Source organism: Podarcis liolepis, assembly GCF_965112155.1.
Source record: "Podarcis liolepis genome assembly, chromosome: 3".
In the NCBI taxonomy this organism is placed as follows: Eukaryota; Metazoa; Chordata; class Lepidosauria; order Squamata; family Lacertidae; genus Podarcis; species Podarcis liolepis.
Window position 1 is genome coordinate 71,862,186 of NC_139557.1, and position 23,400 is coordinate 71,885,585.

Sequence of the window (23,400 nt, forward strand, 5' to 3'; positions counted from 1 at the left end):
CGAGATAGAGAAACACCCTCACAACATGAACAAGCGTGACGACACGTCCCGCCTGCCAGACATCTGGAAATTAGCCCTCCCCACAAAAACCGACACCAGAACCAGAGGCACACAGAACGCCATCTCCAATCAACCACACCAGACCCAAACCCAGACCCTCTCCACAGATAAATTACAGACACCATCCAGTAGCCAAACCATAGTGGCACCTCCGGATGCTGCACCCCCCTGCAATCCCTACACAGATCTGGCTGGCACAAGGCACAAAACCACAGCTCGCCCCTATACACGAAGCCAAGCCAGAGCACAACTAAGTGCAGTACAGCCATCTTCTCAGAAAAACTCTTCACAAGCTCAAGAGGTCAAGACACGAAAGCTTTAGCAACTAATCCACACCTAATGACCCTCCTAAGTGGTACTCAGAATATCACTCAAGAAATCACTCAAGATATCCCTCAAGTAATTAATGAACAAAAGAAGAAAAGGCACACTAACCTGGGAACTTCCTCTCTGCCCAGAACGTTGGAGGCTATACACCACACCCCCTCAACAGTATTTATAGGAACTCAAACACTGAGATCCTGCTCTGTTCCAGTAACAAGAAGCCGAAAGCACCAGCCTGAAGATGACGAGTGAGACCTCGTCGAAACGTCGCCTAGACACCCCAACTCTTACACGGGAAGACACCCGAAGACACCAAAACCTGCATATATATATATATATATATATATATATATATATATATATATACACACACACACACACACACACACACACACACACACACACACACATTGCAATCTTGAAAGTAAAAGTCAAAAGAAATATTTATCTCTGTTATGCCTTGGAAAATTAATGCTAAGGAAAAAATACTTAGTGCATACTTCTAAAAAGTCTGATAATAAAGTTCTTTACACCAGGCATAATCCTTTCAGAGTTTCCATTTATTTCAAATGGAGAAGTTAAGTGCTTAAACAACTTCATCTGATAAAATACATGGATGGAACTGAAAAATGATTGGGCTTTTTGAGGTTTTTTTGCTTGAGCATGCCTGTAATTCTTTTAAAATAAATTCTAATTTCATTAAGTGATTTTTAAAAAGATTCCACAAAACACCATATCTATTGCAGAACAGCATATCTCTCCAAATAAAACTACAGTGGTATCTTGGGTAACATACGCTTCAGGTTACATACGCTTCAGGTTGCAGACTCCGCTAACCCAGAAATAGTGCTTCAGGTTAAGAACTTTGCTTCAGGATGAGAACAGAAATTGTGCTCCGGTGGCGCAGCAGCAGCAGCAGCAGGCCCCATTAGCTAAAGTAGTGCTTCAGGTTAAGAACAGTTTCAGGTTAAGTACAGACCTCTGGAACGAATTAAGTACTTAACCTGAGGTACCACTGTATTATATTACCCTGCTGTTGAAAATGGAGCATTTATCGTGAAAGAAAAATTCTACTTCGTTACTAGTTTTGTTAATTCTGAAAACATTGAAATAATTGGACTGCTGCTAGCAAGAAATTAAGGGCCTTCACACAGAATTTGCTGTAATAGATCCCCTTGTATTTATTTTATGGGATGTGTGTGTGTGATCAAAGTCTGCCCAAAGTCAGGAGCTTGGTTTTACAAAAGATTTCCATCCACCGCATGGTGCAAATGTAGCCAAGGGGGAGTGCAAGTCAATGCATAATGAACTAGAATCATAGAATCATAAAACTAGTTTATCTCTGCTTAGCCTAACTGAGCCAAACTGCCCCTTGATTCTTACATGATATGCTTTCAGTTTAGAACACCATATAGCACTTGTAATGCACCATTACTAGGGCACCAAAAGCTAGTTTCTGGATGCTTCTGACCAAATGGGGGTCCATACACATTACGATTTACCACACAGCCTCACCCAAGGAGTGATTTTTAAAAAAATGTTCCAATTGTCATACACATGCCAGACCAATAATAGAGTAAGAGAGCCCATCTTGCCAAATCGTTTGGCCCACTGTCAGCTGGTAACTACTGAAGCTGGTGGGATGGTGAACTTCTCAGACAAAAGCAATAGAGGGGAAAAGTTGGACACTGTGAAATTTCACATTTCTAGGAGTCAGCATCAAATACCTTGATAGAGCTGTATTTTGTACCAAGAGAGATGACCTAGTGACCAGCCTCCTCTGTTTTGGCCACTGCACTGACTTGTGGATTCCTCCGTTCCAGGAGCAAAATTCAGAAATCCTAACACAAGAGCAAATTGACCAGCTTCACAGCGATAACATTTCTCTAAGACACGGTGCAGACTGCATTGCTTTCTGCAAAGCTCTTTAATTGTCTGGCTCTGTTTCCTGCCAGATGCTTGGCGATATTGTAGCACAGGCCACAGAGAATATGCCTTGAGGGAAGAAACTGAATTTGCTGTGTTGTTTCTCTTCTAAGAAAACAGTAGTAGGAAAACCAAGAAACATCCATTAAGAAAATACCAATGTATGTGACTTGCAGGAAAAAAAGGCTGGTCCTTTTTTGTCACTTTGATATTTGGACAAAAAAATTGTGTGTGCTCGCCCGTGTACACAAAGAGAGAATTCTTAATGGAAAACCCTACTGAGTGCAAACCTACCTCCTACTGACATCAACATTTGCTAAAGTCTAAAATGCTCCAAAATAATTAGAGATGATATTTAAGTTATGTAAAACTAGCTTTTGAAGTCCGCAAAAAGTGCTGTAGCACCTTAGAGAATGCCTGCAAGATTCTAATTTGGGGAACTGAATGCGTAGCACGTCTAATTCTCTCAGTCAAAATATCCACAAGGGACATCAGCCAATGTACAGTTAGTTTAGGATGATGATCCTGGGTTCCGTGCAAGTTCTGCCACAATGTTCTCAGTCACTTGTGTCATAACTGGGCTCTAGATTCAGGGGTAGTCAAGGAGACACTTCACATACTTTTGGTTATGTTCTCACCAAGCTGTCGGAGCCTGCCGTTACAAATGGTGCTTTTTAGGCATAAAATAAAGACCCAGAGGCTAGCAATCTTTCCATGGATGGAGGCAGCTCAATATCAGACTTCACCTCTTCCTCCAGTCCGTTTATTCTTATTCCCTTTGTTCCTCTCCAGCCGCATGGCTGCATTCCAATGTCTCACGTTACCTACATCCGGTCAAGGCTTTTACCCACCCACAAACCAGATATAGGGTTACACTGCCCAGAGGGGGGGAACATAACTCCATATGAGGTCATGCATTCCAATACATTGTAAAGCTCAGAGTGCTGGTCACCGAGGTCAGCAAGGCACCCTGCAATATTACAAGCCTCTGCCGTGGCTATCTGACTCCCACATGCCCTCTTTCTTTATTTAATTAATCAGACTCTTGTGAGACCGGAAGCGGGCCGCAGACTGGAGAACCATGCAGTACATACAGAAATTAAAGAAATAATACATTGTATACAGCAACACAAAATAATGCAAATAACTACTATAATGATCACTAAAATCAATAAATGTCGAAGCCAACTTCCATCTGGAAGCCAAGAATATAAGAATTCTGTTTCCAAGCTGCATGGTAGCTTCTTTTCTAGTTTATTAGCCATGCACTGGTGTCACTTAGATAGCACTGAGATTGGTCATTGTATGTTCCTGTAAGAGAACAAGAGCTATTAAAAGTGAATTTCAATGTATATTGACAGTTTGGATATATGCCCCATGATTCTTTCCCCTCCTTAATTTGAAAATAAATGGGTGCAGGCTCATGGAGGGTCAAGTGTACTGGGGGCCAAAAAGTTTGCTTAGGGGATATAATATTAGTAAATTGAAAAGATCCATTGACAGGCACATCATGAAGCATTATGCCTGAATGACTCTCAAAAGGGTGGCATGTGCATACATAACCAACATCTAGAAGCATGCAATAAACTGATAAACATAATCATATCTTGTGCAAAAATATTATTCCTCCATATCTTATGATAATTTTCTCCCCTAAAAGTCTTATTCAACAATGCTGTTCTTATAGTTCGAAAGTGGCTGAGCCGTGGATGCTGCCAGCCAGAGTAGGATTCAGGTGACAGCTGCTTGCCAGCCGATAAGGTGAAATATGGTGGCTGCAACTGGATTGTGTCGTCTGCTTCTCCTTGTATAACGGTGCAGCAAAGGATGGCAAGGCAAATGGTTAGGAAGGCGCATCCGTGGTTAAAGTGGCTCGCCATGGCCGCACGCATTGAGCTGGAACCCACAAAGGCTTGTCCTCAATGCCCACTGCCGCATACCCTCGTCCCCACGTGATCAGTGGGACAGGTCCATGCCACGGGGGATCAGGCAAACGTCAGTACACCACCAAGGGGCGGAGGAGTGCCTCCTCCTTCCTAAAATGCAATTAAGTGGGGGTTATGGGTCCTAAGATATGGATATAAAGGGATGGTTAGGTACAAAAAGAACTTGGTGAACAGCCGAAGGGATATCTGCTGTTGGTATGCTTCGGCCGCCAAGCTGTTTAAGCAATAGTGTTTTGAACGTCAGATGTGCTCTTTCCACCTGCGGAGTTAAAGGGTATGCCATGAGTTAATTTCACATTCCACAACATACAAAATTCTGAAACTGTTTTAGAAATATATGCTGGACCATTTTCAGTTTTGATACGCGCAGGTTTACCCATGACTGAGAAACAGCGGATAGTGTGCTGAATGACATGCTATAGTATAGGATCAGAAAAGAGTGAAAAGGTAGAAATGTCCTTCAATGCTGCATCTGCTCTTGCATTGCCCTCTGCTAAATACCCTGGGTGCGATGTGTGGGAGCGAAGATGTACAACATAATAAGGGAACTCTCTGTGCTGAAGTAAGACTTACAGGGTAAGAAACAAGGAAAACAATTCAGAATCCAAGGAAGGAGTTATACAAGATATTGGTAAACTAGCAAAAATGCGATAAACATACTGAGTATCCACAATAAGATTGAAAGGTTGAGTAGGAAAGGATTGAAAGGTAAGAGTCACAGCCTCTAGCTCTGCTCGCTGAGCAGAAGCTGTGGAGGGGTAAATAACTTTTCCATTTTCCTCCCTCCTCCCATATCACCACCCCCCTACTTTTCGTTCCATCCGTGAAGAAGGTTAGTGCAGAGGGGAGAGGTGTGGGAGACAAGGGGGTAGCCAAACATAGGTGACCTGTCTCAGAAATGTCAAACAGTCATCCTTTGGAGGGTTAAAAATGATGACACCTATAAAATCAGCTAAAGCAATTTGCACGGCAGCATTTGTTATCAATAAATGCTGCTGTTCAGTCTGTGAAAAAAGTAAATAAATTGAGGTAACATCATAACCGCTTAAAGTTATCGCTTGTGAATGTCCTTTGATAACAGTGTCTGATGTGGATTCAATTTTGGAATAAATGTTCTTTGGTGGGATGTGCGGTAGATGTAGCCATTCTATAATGCAGATAGTCTTTTTCTTGTTCCGCCTGAGCATATAAAATCCTGTTGGCAACAATGGTGTAGCAAACTGCCAGATGCAGCTCGTGTGCAGCACCTCTAGGTGGCGCATGCGGAAAGGTTTCAATGCTTCACTCACAAAATGTTGACAAAGTGTAGGGGAGTTCCGCATGCCTGCAGGACAATCCACTGATATTGCTGGATGGGCTGCGAATTGTGATATACTGGCAATGTAAAAGCAAACTGTTCCCTGTCTGCTGGAGCCAGTGGGATGAAGATGGTTCAATGTGGCCGAAAGTCAATTGTTCAGAAATAAGCTGTTCAGAAACAGGATGGCGCCATTGCTGCGGATTTTCCTTTTGGTGGAGGCCACCATTCTACCCACACTGAGGTATCAGTGATCCTGGTTTGCCACGCTGGAAACGTTGTATCGGTGGCTACAGGCTGGTTTTCATTGAGCGCTGCTGCTAGCAAATGAACCTTGTGGGTACCTGTACCAACAGACTGACAAATGCGAAGCATAGCTGCTGTATCTGTGGCAGGATTGTGTATTTTCGGTCTCAATGCAACTTTACAATCCTCTTTGGCATATTCAAAGGCAAATTGTTTGATAATTATTTGTTTGGCTTCAGGATTTTCACTTTGGCTACTCACTGCTGTAAGCAGCCTGTCCATAAAGGAAGAATATGATTCTCTAGGTTCTTGCCTGATTGAACTCCACCTTGATTGAATACTGGTGGGTTCTGGGATTTTTCTCATTGCTTGTTGAGCAGCAAGAGCAGTATCCCTCAATAAAATCTGCAGCAGTGTGGCTTGTACTGAAGCCTGAGCGAAGGGATCATGCCCCATCATGGCATCCATGACGTCTGCAAGGGTAATATTTGGATTATTTCCTCTGATTTGTTGTAACAAGGCTGGAGCATCTGCATAGCAAGCAGTTTCCCATTCGTGGTCAAACAAAACACCTGCTGGTGGGGGTAACACTGTACGTGCCAAAAGCTTGATGTCATCTGGAACCAAAGGCTGGGCTAATGTGGCTTCCAAAAGCGCCTGTGTGAATGGTGCTTGAAGTCCATTTGTCCTGACTGACAATTGGAGCTCTTTCAAAATTTTAAAGTCAAAAGGTTGGTGCTCAAAAGGTTGAGTTCCTGCTGGAGCACCAGCAGGGGGCACAACGACAGGGAATGCCATAGTATCCTGAATTAAGGAACAGGCAAGGACTGCACGTTGAAAAGTGGTAGCTGGTTCCGCTGCTGAAAGATTTGGATCATTGCCAGCCAGACCACGGTATTTTTGCAGGATTGGGTCCTCTGGTGAGGAACTGTAATCCGGAGGCTTGGGATCTGGAGGTGCTGGCAGGGCAAGTATTGGAACAAACTCTAACACAGCAGACTCTAACACAGCAGGCTGGATTAAAGAAGCTGAAGGTTGTGCTGGCAATGCAGCCAGGGAGATATTTTTTGGTGATAAAGAACCCATAGCATATCGAACCTTGCACCATGCATTTAAAATCCGAGTACTGATGCTGGGGAGCTCATGAAAATGTTCACCAATCTTGTCCCAAAGTTTCAGTTCCCAAGTCCCATTTGCAATTACACCCAAGTCCCAGGGAGAATGTTCATCAATGGCCAGAATGAGCTGTATCAAATCACCCTCTGGAACTTCCAATTTGTTGGAGGAGAGGAGAAATTTTAAGCCTTTTAAAAACTTCTGTTGTGGAGTAGTCAAAGAGCTGCCCATTTTTCAAAAATCAATATAATAGAAGAGAAGAGAAGGGATCGGACTCACCGGGATCTTTTTAAAAGATGATTAGCGCTTGCAATCCTTGCCGGACGTAGTGAGCCGATGATAACCACTGCTTGGATCGAAAATCCTCTCACAGTTTCTTTTAAAATCCTCTTAGTCTGCCTCAGACTGTTTTCTTCAAGTTTGCCTCTTTTCTTTAAGTTGCCTCACACTTTTAAGTTTGCCTCACACATTTAAGTTTGCCTCACACGGGGCACCACTTGTCGGAGCCTGCCGTTACAAATGGTGCTTTTTAGGCATAAAATAAAGACCCAGAGGCTAGCAATCTTTCCATGGATGGAGGCAGCTCAATATCAGACTTCACCTCTTCCTCCAGTCCGTTTATTCTTATTCCCTTTGTTCCTCTCCAGCCGCATGGCTGCATTCCAATGTCTCACGTTACCTACATCCGGTCAAGGCTTTTACCCACCCACAAACCAGATATAGGGTTACACTGCCCAGAGGGGGGGAACATAACTCCATATGAGGTCATGCATTCCAATACATTGTAAAGCTCAGAGTGCTGGTCACCGAGGTCAGCAAGGCACCCTGCAATATTACAAGCCTCTGCCGTGGCTATCTGACTCCCACACCAAGCCAGCAAGGACAGACAGTTGCTTGCACAAGAGCTTCCAACAACTGGGTGCCCTACAGGTGTTCAAGACTACAACTCCATTCAGCCAGTCAACTGTGCAAGGAACAGCAATGAGGTATGTGATTACTCAGAAGTAAGCACCCCTGAATTCAATGGGACTTATTGCCAGGTAAGCGTGTACAGGATTGCAGCCAGTTTTGTGCCTGGTTGAAGTATTAATGCACCAACATCAGTACACTTGCTTGTGAGCTGTCCCAATGATTGGAATGGGAGGCTTGTGAATTGCAGCGGTGGCACTTTGGTCTAAAGCTTCTTCAGCTGTTTTAGGTCCGGGTAGCCAATGTGGTGTCCGCCAGATGTTCCTGGACCACAACTCCCATAATTCCTGAATGGTTATGCTGACTGGGGCTGATGAAAGTTGTACTCCAAGACCTACCTTACATATATCCTCAAAGTAACTATTTCAGTCATTGTTTGTAGGGATATAGAACTTGGTGATTAACAGTCCCAGAAAGAAAGAGAAAGTGTGTGTATTCCAAAAATTAAAATGCAGTATCATATCATCTACAGGTGTTTGTTTTTTTAAATACTGAGCAACAACATACCGGTATTATAGAGGGTCACCTGCACTGGTGTGATGACAGGATTTTAACTCAGAATTTGTCAGTGAGGCATGGACTGTTTATTAGTAACAGCAGGGCAACTTAAGTGAACATTTTCCTCTCTCACCATTGTCATCTCAGTACAATAGTATCACCAGTTTACTCTATGCCATGGTTTACGAAGAAAGAAAGAAAGAAAGAAAGAAAGAAAGAAAGAAAGAAAGACTCATTTATAAGACAGAGTGACACGAAAAAGAAGCTCAGACCTTGAACAGGTTGTATACCCTTCTTTGCCAGGGCAAAATGTGCATCCATATGGTCTTGTAACTGACAAAACTGAAAATGTAGTTCCAAAATTCAGAACATACCATTACTCTTCAAAATCAAGCAAAAACAAATGCAAAGTGAATAGTAGCTATCAAATTGCCTGAGTTGTGAGATTTTTCTAAAATGTTGCTGATGACCAAACTTTAATAGACTATCATAAAAATAATTTACTAAAGCACCAAATACATACTTCTGAATGTTTTTTGCAGGTATTGTACCAGCCTTTGCCATTATTTAGTTACTGTAAAAAGATCAACATTTTAAAAAACAATTTATAGACTTTACATACCAGCAAAACACACTGTCCTCCATAGTGTTAACTCCCTACTTGGTGCTAGCCAACATGAACCATACTCAGAGCATGCAATCAATCAATCAATCAATCAATCAATCAATATCCTAAAGTGTGCAAAAATACATATAATAGTAAAATTAACATACAAAATGAATTCAGTTGTTCAGATGATTTCCCATACAGCAAAAGAGATGCATTTGGAGCTTGCTTTCATTTGTGCATAGTCCTTACACTGGGTAAGGAGAAGTGGCAGGGAGAAAGAACACTGGCAACATTGTTGCCAATGGGATTTAAGTAACCTGGGCACATTGTTAAAACAAATTTCAGTTTATGTATTGGTTCACACAAATAAAAAGAGTCCCGGAACAATTTACAGTGAGAATAGCACACAAAATATAATTTAAAAATCAGTTAAAACCAAGCAAGCATACTAAAAATCATGAAATAGCATGAAATAACCACCCCATCCACATAGGAATTAACACCAAAAATAAATAATTGAAAATCAGACCATTAGTCCTGTCCAAATGCCCAAGAGAATAAAAAAATATTTTCAGCAGGTGACCAAAGGATAACAAAGTCAGCACCGGCTAAGTTGCCTTGAGGATAGCTTTCCACAACTGAGGAGCCACCACAAAAAGGCCCAAATATCTCTTGCAGGAGACACACAAAGAAAAGCCTCAGATGTTGATCACAGGGTTCAGGTAGGTTAAGCTACATGACCTTTCTGGAAACCATTCTGCACCATTCTGGAAACTTCAAAAGCTCTCAGCTACTTGGGTAGGGGCCCACAGTGCAAGTCCTTCCCTGACTAGCATCCTATTTGCTTTTCAATATACTGATGCAGTTTTGTTTCATGGTTGTGCAGTGCTGCTACTTATTGTAACAAGGCAAAAAAAATAAATGCTGCTTTTTTCCTACCCTGAAAACAAACTATTCCACTACATATATTGAAAGTTATGGCCATGTTCAATCTTGAAAGACTGCTAGATAAGCAACAGCTTAATTGGCCACCTACACAATTATCAATTATCTTTGTTCACTAGCATGACATTTTGTAAGAAGCAGCTTTTTGATAGCATTGTGCACCATAGATAATCGTTTCTCAGCTTCAAAAAAGTTAGATGCTAAGTAGAAAGGCTCATTATTTTCCATTGTTGTTTGTAACTTCTCTGTGTCACTGTCTTTCTTTTTCCTTTCAGATCAGCTTACTTCTCTTATTATAGACAACTGAACTTAACGAACAAAAGCTAAGCAGATAGCAAAAAATGTAACTGGGGCTGCAATCTACTCAGAAGTAAGTCTGACTGAATTCAGTGGAGCTCACTCCCAGGTAAGTGGGGTTAGGACTTCAGCCTTCATTATTGCTTTAATTCCACAAGCTGGAAATCAACACACCAATGAAGAGGGTTGCAAATGGCTTGAGCATGTGCCACCTTGAGTCTGGCCATGAGCAACAGAAGCAGGGACACATTAAAAGGATTTACTCTGTTAAAACTGGGACTTCTGCAACAATGAATAATTAGTTAAATAAAAATGACCATATTGATCTGACACGGAATGTATCCAACAATGGTCCTGGGCTAGTGGAAAACAGTTCTACCTAATTTTTGCCAATTCCACCCTATCAAATGCAACTTTCCATGTGCTCTTTCCCAAAAGCTAAATCCGAGGATTTGGGGTCCCATAGTATGAGACATATGGCATGGGGTGGGGGGTGGGGCCTACAGCAGGCAAGGGATTTGGCAAAAATGGACCGCACCATCTTGCAAGAATGGAAGCACTTTTCAATAGTGCAAAGTTGCTGAGTGATACAAGCCACCAACTGCTAGTGTTCCTATTGCTGATTCACATCATTAAATGAATGAGCAGTTATTAGAAGAGGAATTCACTCTAGACCAGGGCTCAGCAAACTTTGTCAGCAGGGGGGTGGTCCATTGTCCCTCAGACCTTGTGGGGGGCCGGACTATATTTTTTGGAAGGAAATGAATGAATTCCTATGCCTCGCAATAACACAGAGATGCATTTTTAATAAAAACACACATTCTACTCATGTAGAAACACCAGGCAGCCCCACAAATAACCCAGAGATGCATTTTAAATAAAAGGACACATTCTACTCAGGTAAAAACACGCTGATTCCCGGACTGTCCGCAGGCTGGATTTAGAAGGCGATTGGGCCACATCTGGCCCCTGGGCCTTAGTTTGCCTACCCATGCTCTAGTACTTGGGGTGCTTATCACCACCATGGATATGAAGATATTGTGTGTACATGATAAGAAACATGATTAGTAATTAGTTTCATCTAGTAGCGACCATTGCTTCATATAGCCAAGTATTCATATGATGAACACTGTCATGTGAGTCAGCCTAAGCAGATACTCAAATATCCACACAACAGATATTAGAAAGTATTCAGAGATTATGATTGTTTCCCCCCAAATTTTCAGCAGACCCTTCCCCCCCCCCAAAGTATTCCTTTTTCAGTGATTTTCAGTACTGATCCATGATTTATTTGCACTTTCCTCATGCTCTCAGCAACATCATCACATAGATATATCTGATTGGCTGTGCATCATGGCAATGCTATGCAGTTTCTGATTAGGTAAGATAACTCATGTGACCAATCCAAGGAGAGAGAAGCAGGAAATGCAGGTGTGGGGAGGGAGATAGAACAATGCTAATCGGGTTATTTTTTTCCAGCACAAATTTCCAGGCCAATTAAATTGTAATTTATACTTGAAAATTAAAAGTAGATTATCTAGCAGTTCCTGTGCTATTTCGCCCAAATATTTGATACTGTTAAACTGTATAGTTCCTGATTAGTGCTGAGTTGTAGATATATTTTAAAACAGTTCTGTAACTTTTACTACTATACAATGTTTATATAGCATTTAAATTGCAAGGCACTTAGTGGGAGGTAAGTCACTATAATTATGATCTATATATGAGTTGTCCAAGGCCATGCAATAAGAAAATGGCAGTGATGGGGTTTGATGCCTATTCTCTATCCATTGGACTACAATGTCACTAAGAGTTCACTGATCTGTGCAGGATGATTCTTCCAAGCACAATGATTGGTACCAGATAGCATCTCTTTGATCTCTTCAAATGTCCACTGCCTAGGAACCTTTCAATAAGCATTACCCAAGAACACCAAGTGGAAATCACTCCTTTGAAAACACTGATGCTTCAGAAACACTGCACTTCAACCTGAGTCCTAAGTAAAAACTTTTTAAAAACAAAGGTTCATAAATGGTTAAGCATAAAATATTGTAACTGACTGGAGCTGGCAGCCCACAATACAAGCCAGGCTTCTCCTGAAAGTTATGAACAGAGTGGAAGTGAAATGCACTAAAACATTTACTTGCACACCGACTGGTTTCAAAAGAAAGTTCATCCCTTACACCTGTCTGTGAAATACCCAGAATCAATTGCAAGTTTAGAAACATAGCAGAAGTTCAAAGGGGGTCTTTTCAGGATTCTTATAAAGATCTACAGAGAAGCATGTTAAAAAATTAATAGTTAAGGTAAGTTCCTTCTCCTATAGCCAACAAAGAATGAGCCACTGGGAAACATTATTCACTTCCACAAATATGTGAAGGTGAAACTAAGAAGCGTGCCTGAGTTGCACTTTTTCGCCTCCCAGCTAATTAATATTCCTTGTGTGCCATGTGTTTTAGATTGCAAGCCTGAGGGCAGGGAATGGCCTGATTCACAAGTCACACTAAGTGTGAACACATGAATATGTGGGATCCTAGGGAGCAGCTTGCAGCTGCTTTCTCCTCCCTGGCCCTTTTAGCTGCTGTGATGACTCAAGTCAAGGTTTAGCTCAAACATTTGGCTTAGATTGTTGCCGGAACCCAGACTCATGGTTAAACCCTCTCCACACTAACCACAAACTCAGCAGCTGCAGGCTCCTCTCTGGGAGCTGACATTTGTGAATCTCACTAAGCCCATGTGATGTCAGAGGTGGATTTGGCACCCCTCGCCTCTCACTTTCCATTCTGCTTAATGGTTGCAGAGCCCCTTGCAGCACCCCCAAGGCTCAGCGCAACCAAACTGGTCACACTCCCCTAAATCTGCCTCTGGTGATGAGCAAACCATGTCATCATCTTATTACTGGTGTAAGTCATTCCGGGAGCCTATTTCGGCTGAAAAGCAGGTTAAAATGGTTTTGAAAATAGATGAATATTTAATCCCAAAGTTTTCTTAAAGGTTTGGTTGTGGATACTAAGAAGTCTGGCATTGGGATGAAGGTGTGATCGTTTCCTTGAGAGGTTCAGAGAAAGAACGGCAGGAAAGGCAATGCTGCTCTATCACTGACAGTGAGCGTTTCAATGTACCAGCAGTGAAAGTAAGATAAAAAGACACGACAACGCATCTCAACCACAAGGGCTTCTCACACTTTCGGGAAGCCCTGCTGATATAACTGCTTGTGTGCAGATCCTACAGAGCATGCCAACGGAGAAAGGAAGGTCCCTTAGAGATACCAAATCCACATTTCAAAGTACCAGCATCAATAAAAGGTCTTATCACGGGGTTTTGTAGGTAACTGAAAATAAGCATTAATAGTGTGCACTCTGCTTTGATTGAACAGGTCTTTAAGACCTAAACCAATTAGTAACAATTCTTTGATGCTTAATTTGTCATTTCGCTTAATTGATTTTTTTTAAGAATCCCATTTATTTCGTAGGCGGATAAAAAGTGATATGTTTGGCTTTTCTCTAGGCAGACTAGTTAAAGTGGCTAAGCTCTTAGTACAATATTTTTCTGGAAATTTTCAAGGAAAACAAACACAGCAGCATGTAAGGCATATACAATTGAAAAGGACAATTTGATGGCCATGCTGGGTGGAGAAACTGTGGGAGGACACACCTATGAAGAGAAGCTCTGAATGTATCACACCCTCAATTTGTGCAATTGCACACTGAATCTTATAAAGCCAATCCCTTAGAAGTGAAATTACAGCAGAGATGTCTCTTTCCAAACATGTGGATAGCCTTTTAATTCATTAGCACTGCATTCTGAACCCAGCCAAAGAAAAAATGGTTCCTTGTTCACTTTTACAACAGCATTCAATAGGCAAAAAAAATCGGACTTTAAAGGTCAGTCATTTTTAACGAGACAATGGGATGAGTTGAGATGACAGGCTTGATGTGTTGTGGTTTGGACTAATATGTTGGTGGGATCACATCCTAAACTAACAACAAGAGAAGTCTTCGTTTGAGCAGCTCATTCAGTATACCATGTCCATCAGCAGCCAATTCTGGATGTTTTAAGTTCAGGGTTTCTCAAATATCTCCCCACATGCATGAAAAGAATTTCCTGAGTTTCCTCAAATGAAGCTGCCCTGGTAGTGGTCTCTTTCCAGTTAGGGAATAAGCAAGCAATGGAATCCATGAAAAGCAAATAAGGTCATCGAAAGTAATTCACACTTCCCATGGCAATGTCGGGATCTCCCTAGCCTTTATATGGAAAAACAAGGTTTAAATCCAACCCAGGGGCACTTTTCTTCACAGAATTTACACAGAAGTAGATCTACAATTTAATCCTTCTAATCTATTGCCACATGCAAACTAATAAACAATGTCCACAAATCTGAGCCACTTACCTATTATAGTTTTCTTTCTGTAAAGCAGTCTGTAAAGAAAATGAAACACTGCCCCCCCCCAAATGCTAGTGGTAAAATACACACACACAAGAACACCAACTGAGGGCAGATCCATACCGTACATGTAAAGTATGTTCGATACAAATTCAACACACATTGCAAACACACTGCATATATTACCCACTCATTCACATAAACTATCAAAACTGCTAAAGAAACACGTGTTTACCGGCATAATGTAAGAGGAAGTGACAACTGATGATCTGTTCCTTTAGGGAACAATGACTTAGAAAACTCCTACATGTCTGTGTAGTGGCAGTAAACTTATTCAACTATGAGGGTTAACTGCAACACGTTATATATGCCTCTGAAGACGGTTTGGAAACTTCAGCTGGTGCAGAATTCAGTGACCAAGCCTTTGACTGATTAACTGATTAACATTCTATAGCCTTTTAAATGTGTTTGTGGGAGTGGGGTTATTAGCTTGTTTTTGTTTTATTATGTATTTTTTGTTCTCATTTTGTATTTTTTATGTTGTAAACTGCCCTGTGATCTTTGGATGAAAGGCAATAAAATAAATAAATAAATACATCCATCCATCCTCACCTCAGTGGATTTCTGATTTTTCTTCTAATTCTGTTCACGATTGGAGATATAAGATTATCTCAGGGTGGATCCACCCCATATATTTAAAGGACATTCAATGCATGTTTAAAGAACATGACACACACCCCATTGAATCGTGGGGACTCTAGCTTCCTGCAAAGAACTGACTTTCCAGTGCTCTTAAACTACAGTTCCCAGGATTCCATGGGCAAAGTCATGTATTTTAAATGTGCATTGGATATGCTTTAAATGTATACTTGGGATCTGCCCTGAATCTTACAAATGGGATGGGTTCGGTTTTATTTTTACACCAGGCTATGTTAATGTAAGGGACGCGGGTGGCGCTGTGGGTTAAACCACAGAGCCTAGGACTTGCCGATTAGAAGGTCGGCGGTTCAAATCCCCGCGATGGGGTGAGCTCCCGTTGTTCGGTCCCTGCTCCTGCCAACCTAGCAGTTTGAAAGCACGTCAAAGTGCAAGTAGATAGGGAAGGTAAACAGAGTTTCCGTGTGCTGCTCTAGTTTGCCAGAAGCGGCTTAGTCATGCTGGCCACATGACCTGGAAGCTGTCTGTAGACAAACGCCAGCTCCCTCGGCCTATAGAGTGAGATGAGCACGCAACCCCAGAGTCGGTCACGACTAGGCCTAATGGTCAGGGGTCCCTTTACCTTTATGTTAATGCAAATGGATAAAAAATAGTCCTGTGCATTTTCCCCCCAAGTAGAAACCAACCTAGAGAAGCAAATAAGTGCCCTTCTTCTCAAGCACAACACATGGCTAGAGTATGGGAAAACTTAACCACCATGAGACACATTTCAATTTGGTTTGGTTTATAAAGATAAAGTCTAAAACTGTTGATATCGTTTTCTTAGTTTTTGTTTAATAATTACTGTTTTTAAAAGCAAAAAAAAATTATCTGGGGAAAGAGATAAAAATGTTCTTCTCCTGAAACACCACATGGCAACATTCTGGTACCCCAATATACATTGCAAGTAAGATTGAGGCAGTAAAATGTTTCCCCACATACTGGTAGTGTACTTCTTATCAATGCCCTGAGAAGATTCCGACATGTCTCTGACATTCTGCATTTTCCTTAGAGCTCTCTTATCAACATACAACTGGTATTCAGACCTTACAGATTTGTAAAGACAATATGATTCAGCCTGAAATTATGCAGTTATGGAAAGCTTTCTATCTGTTTGAGGCTTGCCATCCTGGTTATATTATCACTAGTAAAGTAAGGATCCCTTAAAACTTGGCAAATTGAGAAAAGATGAACAGAAGCTCTCACAATTCTTAATAAAATTCTCATCGGGGCAATTTTATTTTATGTTATTTTTCTGCCATGTTCAGGCTTATGAGCTCTGGACTTCGCTTCTTTTAAAAAAAGGTAACATGATAATAAAAAACAATGAAAACTTCAACTTCCTAGGGATTTCTTCTTCTCTGGTAAATAAGGGCAGGTCCTATGTATATTTTATACCTGTGCATCTCTTGGAACACTAACAATAATAGTGCCTTGAGGAACTGTACACCACACAACCTGGTTCCTGAAAGATAGCATGAGGCCCTTTTGCTCTCCCATATTGTTTTCATGTTGCTTAACACGGTTGTGATTTCTGAGTCTGATTTTCAAGTGCCTAGGGGTTATGCCAAACTCTTTTGATGCTTTTCTTTTAAATATATATATTTTTAAAAACATTGGAAATAGTTGACAAAAATGTATTTCCTCTGGGACCACAATATTCAGTATTTGTTTTAAGTGCTTGCTGTTTGCTGAACCAGTTCAGACCATCTTTAAAATATCAATCCATCACCTTGCATGCTGCAAGAGAAAATGCGTGCATGTGTTAACAACTGACAAGTCCCAGTTTCTCCTTCTGTTGCAGTTAAGCAGGAAGCACCAAAAGGCATTATACTTCATGGTATACCAACTCTGGATTTAGCTAGGGCTGCCATACGTCCTGATTTTCCAGGGCATGTCCTGGAATTCGCCACCAAAAATGACATCCTGGATTATTTTTTTGGAAATCAGGCAAATGACCTGGAAAACCAGCAACAGGGGTTAAATTGTGCCCAAAATGCCATAAAAGCTCCAAAACTCAAATTACTGTAGCTTTTACTAAAAAATAAAATAAAAAATTCAACAAACAGCAACAACTTTGTCCTGATTTTCACTTTTAGCAAACCTGCTTAATAGAAATTGTAAAATTAAATCTGAGAATAGGACTACATGCTTTCAAGTTCTCCAGCCCCTTGTTCTTTGTAGTTACCTTTTTCTGAACCTTTTTGAAAGAAAAATCTCTCTCACTATTACTTGGATGGCAGACTATTTTTTATAAAAAGACCAACAGCTCCAACTCCTTCCCTCTATATTGCTTTTTAAAAATCAGATCTACCAAAACATAGACCCCACACTGATGACCAAGTTATCCGAAGATTAGCTTTAGTACCCAAAGGTAACTTTTTTGTCTATATCATCCTAAAAAGCAGAGAGAAGGAATGTGTTCAATACTTTTTGTCCCAGCAGCTGGGTGACACTCTAGACCTAATGGACAGCACAAGCTATTGAAGTGATTCAGCATAGTGTGCCTGAAAGATGAATTGTAAGAGAGACAGATGACAGTTTTATAACTCTCAAATATCTGTGAAGTGATGGGCATCCCACTATTCTTTTCAAAGCTGACTTATCTTTTAACCTATCAGAAAGGCTCATTTTCTACAGCAAAGTACTGTCAGCAGACAGTCAAGGCAGCACCAGCAGCACAGCGAAACAGTTTAATGGACTATATTGTGTTGCGCTTGAGATGAAGAAAAAAATAACATCTATTTATTTTCAAACTGTGTATGCCTTTCCAGAAATTCTCTCTCCCTGTCCCTGCTCAAGACCACTTTAATCATTCAAGGCTTCATGCATGCTGGTTTACAAAGTTGGGAATATGTCTTGGGGCTCAACACTTTCCCTCTACCTCTCCTACTACACATTGGCTGAAGCATGAAGATATTGGCCTATATTAGGCCAGAGTTGTGGTTTCCTGGCTTGTTAATTGACACTAAGTATGGAACGGGTGGTGCTGTGGGTTAAACCACAGAGCCTAGGACTTGCCGATTAGAAAGTCGGCGGTTCAAATCCCCACGACGGGGTGAGCTCCCATTGCTCGGTCCCTGCTCCTGCCAACCTAGCAGTTCGAAAGCACATCAAAGTGCAAGTAGATAAATAGGTACCGCTCCAGCGGGAAGGTAAACGGCATTTCCGTGTGCTGCTCTTGTTCGCCAGAAGCGGCTTAGTCATGCTGGCCACATGACCCGGAGGCTGTACGCTGGCTCCCTCGGCCAATAAAGCGAGATGAGCGTCACAACCCGAGAGTCGGTCACGACTGGACCTCATGGTCAGGGGTCCCTTTACCTTTACCTATGGAACAGTTCCAGTATACAACTATAAACATGCTGTCTTTATGGACCTAATGGGGAACTCTAGCACAATACAAGCCTTGAATATTACACCAAAATCAGGATATGGTGTGAGGAAAGAGTGCTTTGATGCTAATTCCCAGGTTCATAAACCGGGTTTATAAAACTTAAAATGATTCTCTGAACTGGACCACTGTTTCCCCCCCAGATTTAAAAGTGGACCACTTGACCTTGTTATTATTATTATTTAAATGTTTTTATTCCAGAATTGCAAAAATGATCATTGCATATGTACGCAACATTTGTGTCCCTAATAGATTGGATGAAGGAAATTAATGCAATGCATATTGCCAATTGATTCAGTAGCAGGATCAACACAATGATTTCTGTTATAAAAACCCCAGAAACTCTATTGCGGAAAGTGTGATTCATATTCTATTGTAACAAAACAGAATTTAAATTAAGTAGCACACCCTAAAAATGCAGTCATAGTATTGCCAGGATACTGTGCTTGGCATTCTTCAAGTTGACTTACCGAACATCTGTACAGGTTATACATGATATGCACCGACTATTTGTTGTAATGAGGTTCAGTGCCACAGATGTCTCACTGTCAGAGGTTGGGTGTGCTCCACATTTAAAGTAGAATTCCTGCAATATTGAAGAAGAGATAAAAGGAAGATTACATACTTGCACTTCATGTCCTCTCTTTATCTTAGTCGAAGTGAAGTCTGAGGCAGTAGATAAATCACTACTGCCAGTGGAAAAAGGGGATGCTCATTAGGAATGCTTTAGGAAGGATGCCTCACAGTATCTTTGTACAAGGTGTATATTTTGCTCTTTGGACATCATCTGAAGAAAGAGAATGCATTAGCACTTGCATAGATTCTGTGATGGTTTTCTTGCAGGAATAAGGGATTAATGGAGAACCAAACTGGTACAGAAATAAAAAGGTCCTGGATTCTACAAGGATTTGTCCACATGCAGGAGGCTGTTTCCTCACTCAGACCTTACTCACAAAAGTCTGTTGTTGAGTAGTGGATTTCCCCACATCCAGATGCTAATCAATGTAACATATCTACACTTCCACTTCTAGCTTGGGAAGCATGTTAGAACCAGGGCAAGGCAGTACATGAATGCAGTGGAAGCTAAACCAGAGAATGAGAACTTGTGACCCTTCAGATGTTGCTGCCTTTAGCACCCTTCAGCCTTAGCCAGCATAGGAAATGTTCAGGGGTGATGGGAGTTATGGCCCATAAAATATCTGGAGGGCCATCAATTCCCTACCCTGGTCCAGGATTAATGAATTTCTGAGTTGAAATCCAGAGAATAGAAGGTATTGCCCTTTGACTAGGCAGAAACAGAAAGCCAGACTCCTAAAGCATAACTCTGTTGAAACCATCACCAAACACACCTTTAAGCTTTGAGAGTATCAAGAATCTATAACCTTATATGGAAATACAAACAGAAATGTGCAACATGAGCAGAAATGTTGCTTATCAAAAGAAGATGTTTATGTGGCTGTTTAACTATTGTAGAAGGAGTGGGGACACCCCCCCTCCCAAAAAGACATTACAGAAGCATAAAAAGTTACCCGGTTAAAAAGTATATCACTGGAGAGCTTCTGTACAGTTCTGTACAAAGTGTTGTAAACCCAACAGAATTATATCTACTGCTAAGGGTATGACAAAGTGTAAACAGAGGACATAAATATCCCAGCAACAAAGAACAGAGTTTACTATCATGACACACTGTGCTGTGTGCTGCATTTAATAAGGAATATACTTTTCTTGATGAAAGGGATTCTGTCCGCCCTCCCCCAATATATAGTTTACTGCCTCCATGCTGTTTTTTGGTTTTTTTACACAGTCATTTAATGTATAGCTAGCAAGCAGGTGTCAAGACTGGTCGTTGTCCTCTTCAGATCACCACACAAATGCTTCTTGTTCTTTTGTAACTTTTCATTGTGTATTAACAAACAAACTTATAAATGGTTCTTATCTTTAACTATTCTTCCTCAGAGTCACTTATTTCAGATACCTTCTGAGCTCTGCTTCTCCGTGACCAGCCACCCTCAAAATGGCGGAGGCGCCTTTCCCTTCGTTTTCCCGCTCTTTTTTTCTAACCTCCTGGCTAGAGCTGGCTTGTATCTCCCCTCCTCCGAATCTGAGCTAGAACTTAACCCTTGCCTTTCCTATGAACATCCTGTCCCTCCCTGTTGTTCCTGTTGCTCTTTTCTGTTAGATTCACTGCTCCCCCCCCCCCCCTTGGGGAAAACATTCTCCCTCTGGGAAACTGGAAACTTCTAACTCTAACTCTTCCCTGACAGTAGGAATGCAGCTCTATGGTATAATTCGATCCTATTTATTTCAACTAGGTATTTTCAAAATTTGTCAGATCTGTAAACAGCAAGAACCATTGCCAGGAGAAACTCATGCCCACATTGTTCTTCATGATATGAATAACTTGCCAACTGCACTACATCATGTTGCATTGTAAACAACTGATGGACCAGAACAGATATATTATAGCGGTGTTGACTACTGGAGTCTGACAATGCATCGCATGAACATTTGCTTCTCCCAAAAAATAATATATTGTGATGTGAAAAACAACACCCCCCTTTTCTGAGTATTTTATAAAAACAGATAATTTAAGTCTGTCTTGCAAAGTGGTGATTCAATCATGACCACAAGAAGTGTTTTAGAATATTGTAGAATATTATTATTGTGCTGTTCTTTCTGAATTCCAGCTTGAAATTGAGTCTAAGAGTCTAAGAAAAAGTCTAATGCTGTGAAAACCCAGTAAAAAGGATAAAAGAATGAAAGCACACAATTTCTTCCTCTCCTTCTATTTTGCTCTAATAACATTTATCTGGATATTTATCAAGACTTTGGGATCACTGACTTTGGGATTTGGTGTCAATACTAATGGTTAATGACTTGCAGTTTCACCAAAATGCACATAAAATCTGTGTTCACACATTGATATCACCTACATTTCCTTGAACATCTTTTTTTTATTACTGCAGGGGTGTAATACCACTGATAAAGATATGGTTCTGTATCATGAACCTGATATGAATTTTAAAGTTGGAGAATTTAAAAAGACAACTTTCTCGAATAATTTGTCCTTCTGCCATTATTATTAAAATTATACATCTGTTAAGAATAATTTAGATATTTGTAGGCTACAATCCTATGAACTCACTTAAATGGGAATAACTCTCATGGAACTTGATGTGGCTTACTTCTGAGTAAGGTAAAAGGTAAAGCTAAAGGACCCCTGGATGGTTAAGTCCAGTCAAATTCAACTATGGGGTGCGGAGCTTATCTCCACTTTCAGGCCAAGGGAGTTGGTGTTTGTCCGCATACAGTTTTTCTGGGTCACGTGGCCAGCATGACAAAACCGCTTCTGGCGTATGGAATACTGTGACAAGTGCCAGAGTACATGGAAACGCCGTTTACCTTCCCACCACAGCGGTACCTATTTATCTACTCATGCTGGTATGCTTTCGAACTGTAGGATGCACTGTTAATGTCATTCCCATGGCAAGAGTGGAGCTAATGGCCCTCGAGTCCCTTTCAGATAAACAGATTTGTAACAGAATACGCTGTAACTACGGTGAACTGCTAGGCATTTAATCATTAATATGATTTAGATATGAAGTTTAAATTGATATAATGTGGGTCTAGTTTCTGGGGAGTTACAGAGCAATCCTAAGTGGGGTTGGGGAACAGTGCAGGGATGGATCCATTGCTGAATCACAAGCCCTGTGAGCTTGCACCAGGCAAAACAGAACAGGTGTGTGTAAGAGCAGTTTTTCTTTCTTTTTCACTATGCCAGCTCCAGGTTGGCATAGGTGAGGGAACAAAGAATTGAGTCCCTTGGGGGATGCAAAGGCTTTGAGTGCAGCAGATCCAAAGCTGCTGGTATACTATCCCCATCTCTCAAATGTGCCATATAATGGCTTTCTGCCTACTTCTGCTGGCAAGAGAACCACCAGCGGTAACTTTCCACCTGTCTGGGCACAGCTGAGGCCTCTGCCATCAGAAACATTCCATTGGATAGGTTTCATTCTGCAATATTAAGCCCTTTCTATCATCAACACCATTGGCGGAGTTTCCTGCTATGCCCAAAGCAATTCCCACCGAACCTGTGCTATTATTTCCGACAAGCTTCTTTTATTAGCAGGGAAGGAAATTATGACACGTAAGAAGCTACCACATTTCTTACACATGGATATTCCATTAAGTTGTAGTTAGCTACATTGCTGTCTCCAGAGACCAGATATTATAACTTTCATCATTAGTAATTAATCTGCATTTTGGGGGGAAATGTTGCTAATTATTTTTGAATTCTAATTGTGTGTGCTCTCTGTGTAGAATGCTGCGCAAGTTATTAACAGAAAGGAAATTATTAGTTTTTGAAAAGCAGCCAATAGATGTACGTTCTGTGCATAATCCTTTTTTGTTTGTTTTTAAAAGACAATATTGCCATAAAAAGCATGATTACCAAATATACAAGTAACATTTATCCCCAAAATTAAATCCAGATAATATTTGTTTGCTGATTAACAGGCTGGCTACAAACCTCAAAGAACTTAATCCATTGTAGTACAGTTAACTCTCAAACTATCCAGCCTCTTGGTCTGTGTGCAGTTAGCATTTTGCTTCAAGGAAGTAACCCTCTATTTTCTATGCAGTACTTGGAAGAACAGGCTAACACGCTAGAAGTGTGTGTGTGGTGTGTGTGTGTGT

General features: G+C 41.0%; 2 protein-coding genes and 2 long non-coding RNA genes across 7 annotated transcripts in view; 2 read left to right on the top strand and 2 right to left on the bottom strand.

Moving 5' to 3' along the window:
- The window catches only part of PRKN (parkin RBR E3 ubiquitin protein ligase), a 618,246-nt gene that overhangs the window by 285,956 nt on the left and 308,890 nt on the right, over positions 1 to 23,400 (bottom strand). For all 4 annotated transcript variants that reach the window (XM_083496542.1, XM_083496543.1, XM_083496541.1 and 1 more), the window contains exon 6: positions 19,176 to 19,291. In XM_083496542.1, the coding sequence (XP_083352668.1) occupies positions 19,176 to 19,291 (116 nt within the window). The remainder of the gene's footprint in view (positions 1 to 19,175; positions 19,292 to 23,400) is intronic.
- Positions 2,961 to 6,606, top strand: LOC310703902. The gene is made up of 3 exons (XR_014524452.1): positions 2,961 to 4,169; positions 5,490 to 6,476; positions 6,552 to 6,606. It is a non-coding gene; the product is annotated as an uncharacterized lncRNA (long non-coding RNA).
- LOC310703834 (uncharacterized protein) lies at positions 5,728 to 7,146 on the bottom strand (the record flags this gene model as incomplete). The annotated part of the gene is made up of 2 exons (XM_083496566.1): positions 5,728 to 6,329; positions 6,567 to 7,146. The coding sequence occupies 2 exons, from the start codon at positions 7,144 to 7,146 to the stop codon at positions 5,728 to 5,730; spliced, it is 1,182 nt and encodes a 393-aa protein (XP_083352692.1).
- Positions 10,327 to 23,400, top strand: part of LOC310703920 — an 85,746-nt gene continuing 72,672 nt past the window's right edge. Inside the window, exon 1 of the long non-coding RNA XR_014524471.1 lies at positions 10,327 to 10,343. This is a non-coding gene — a long non-coding RNA (uncharacterized lncRNA). The remainder of the gene's footprint in view (positions 10,344 to 23,400) is intronic.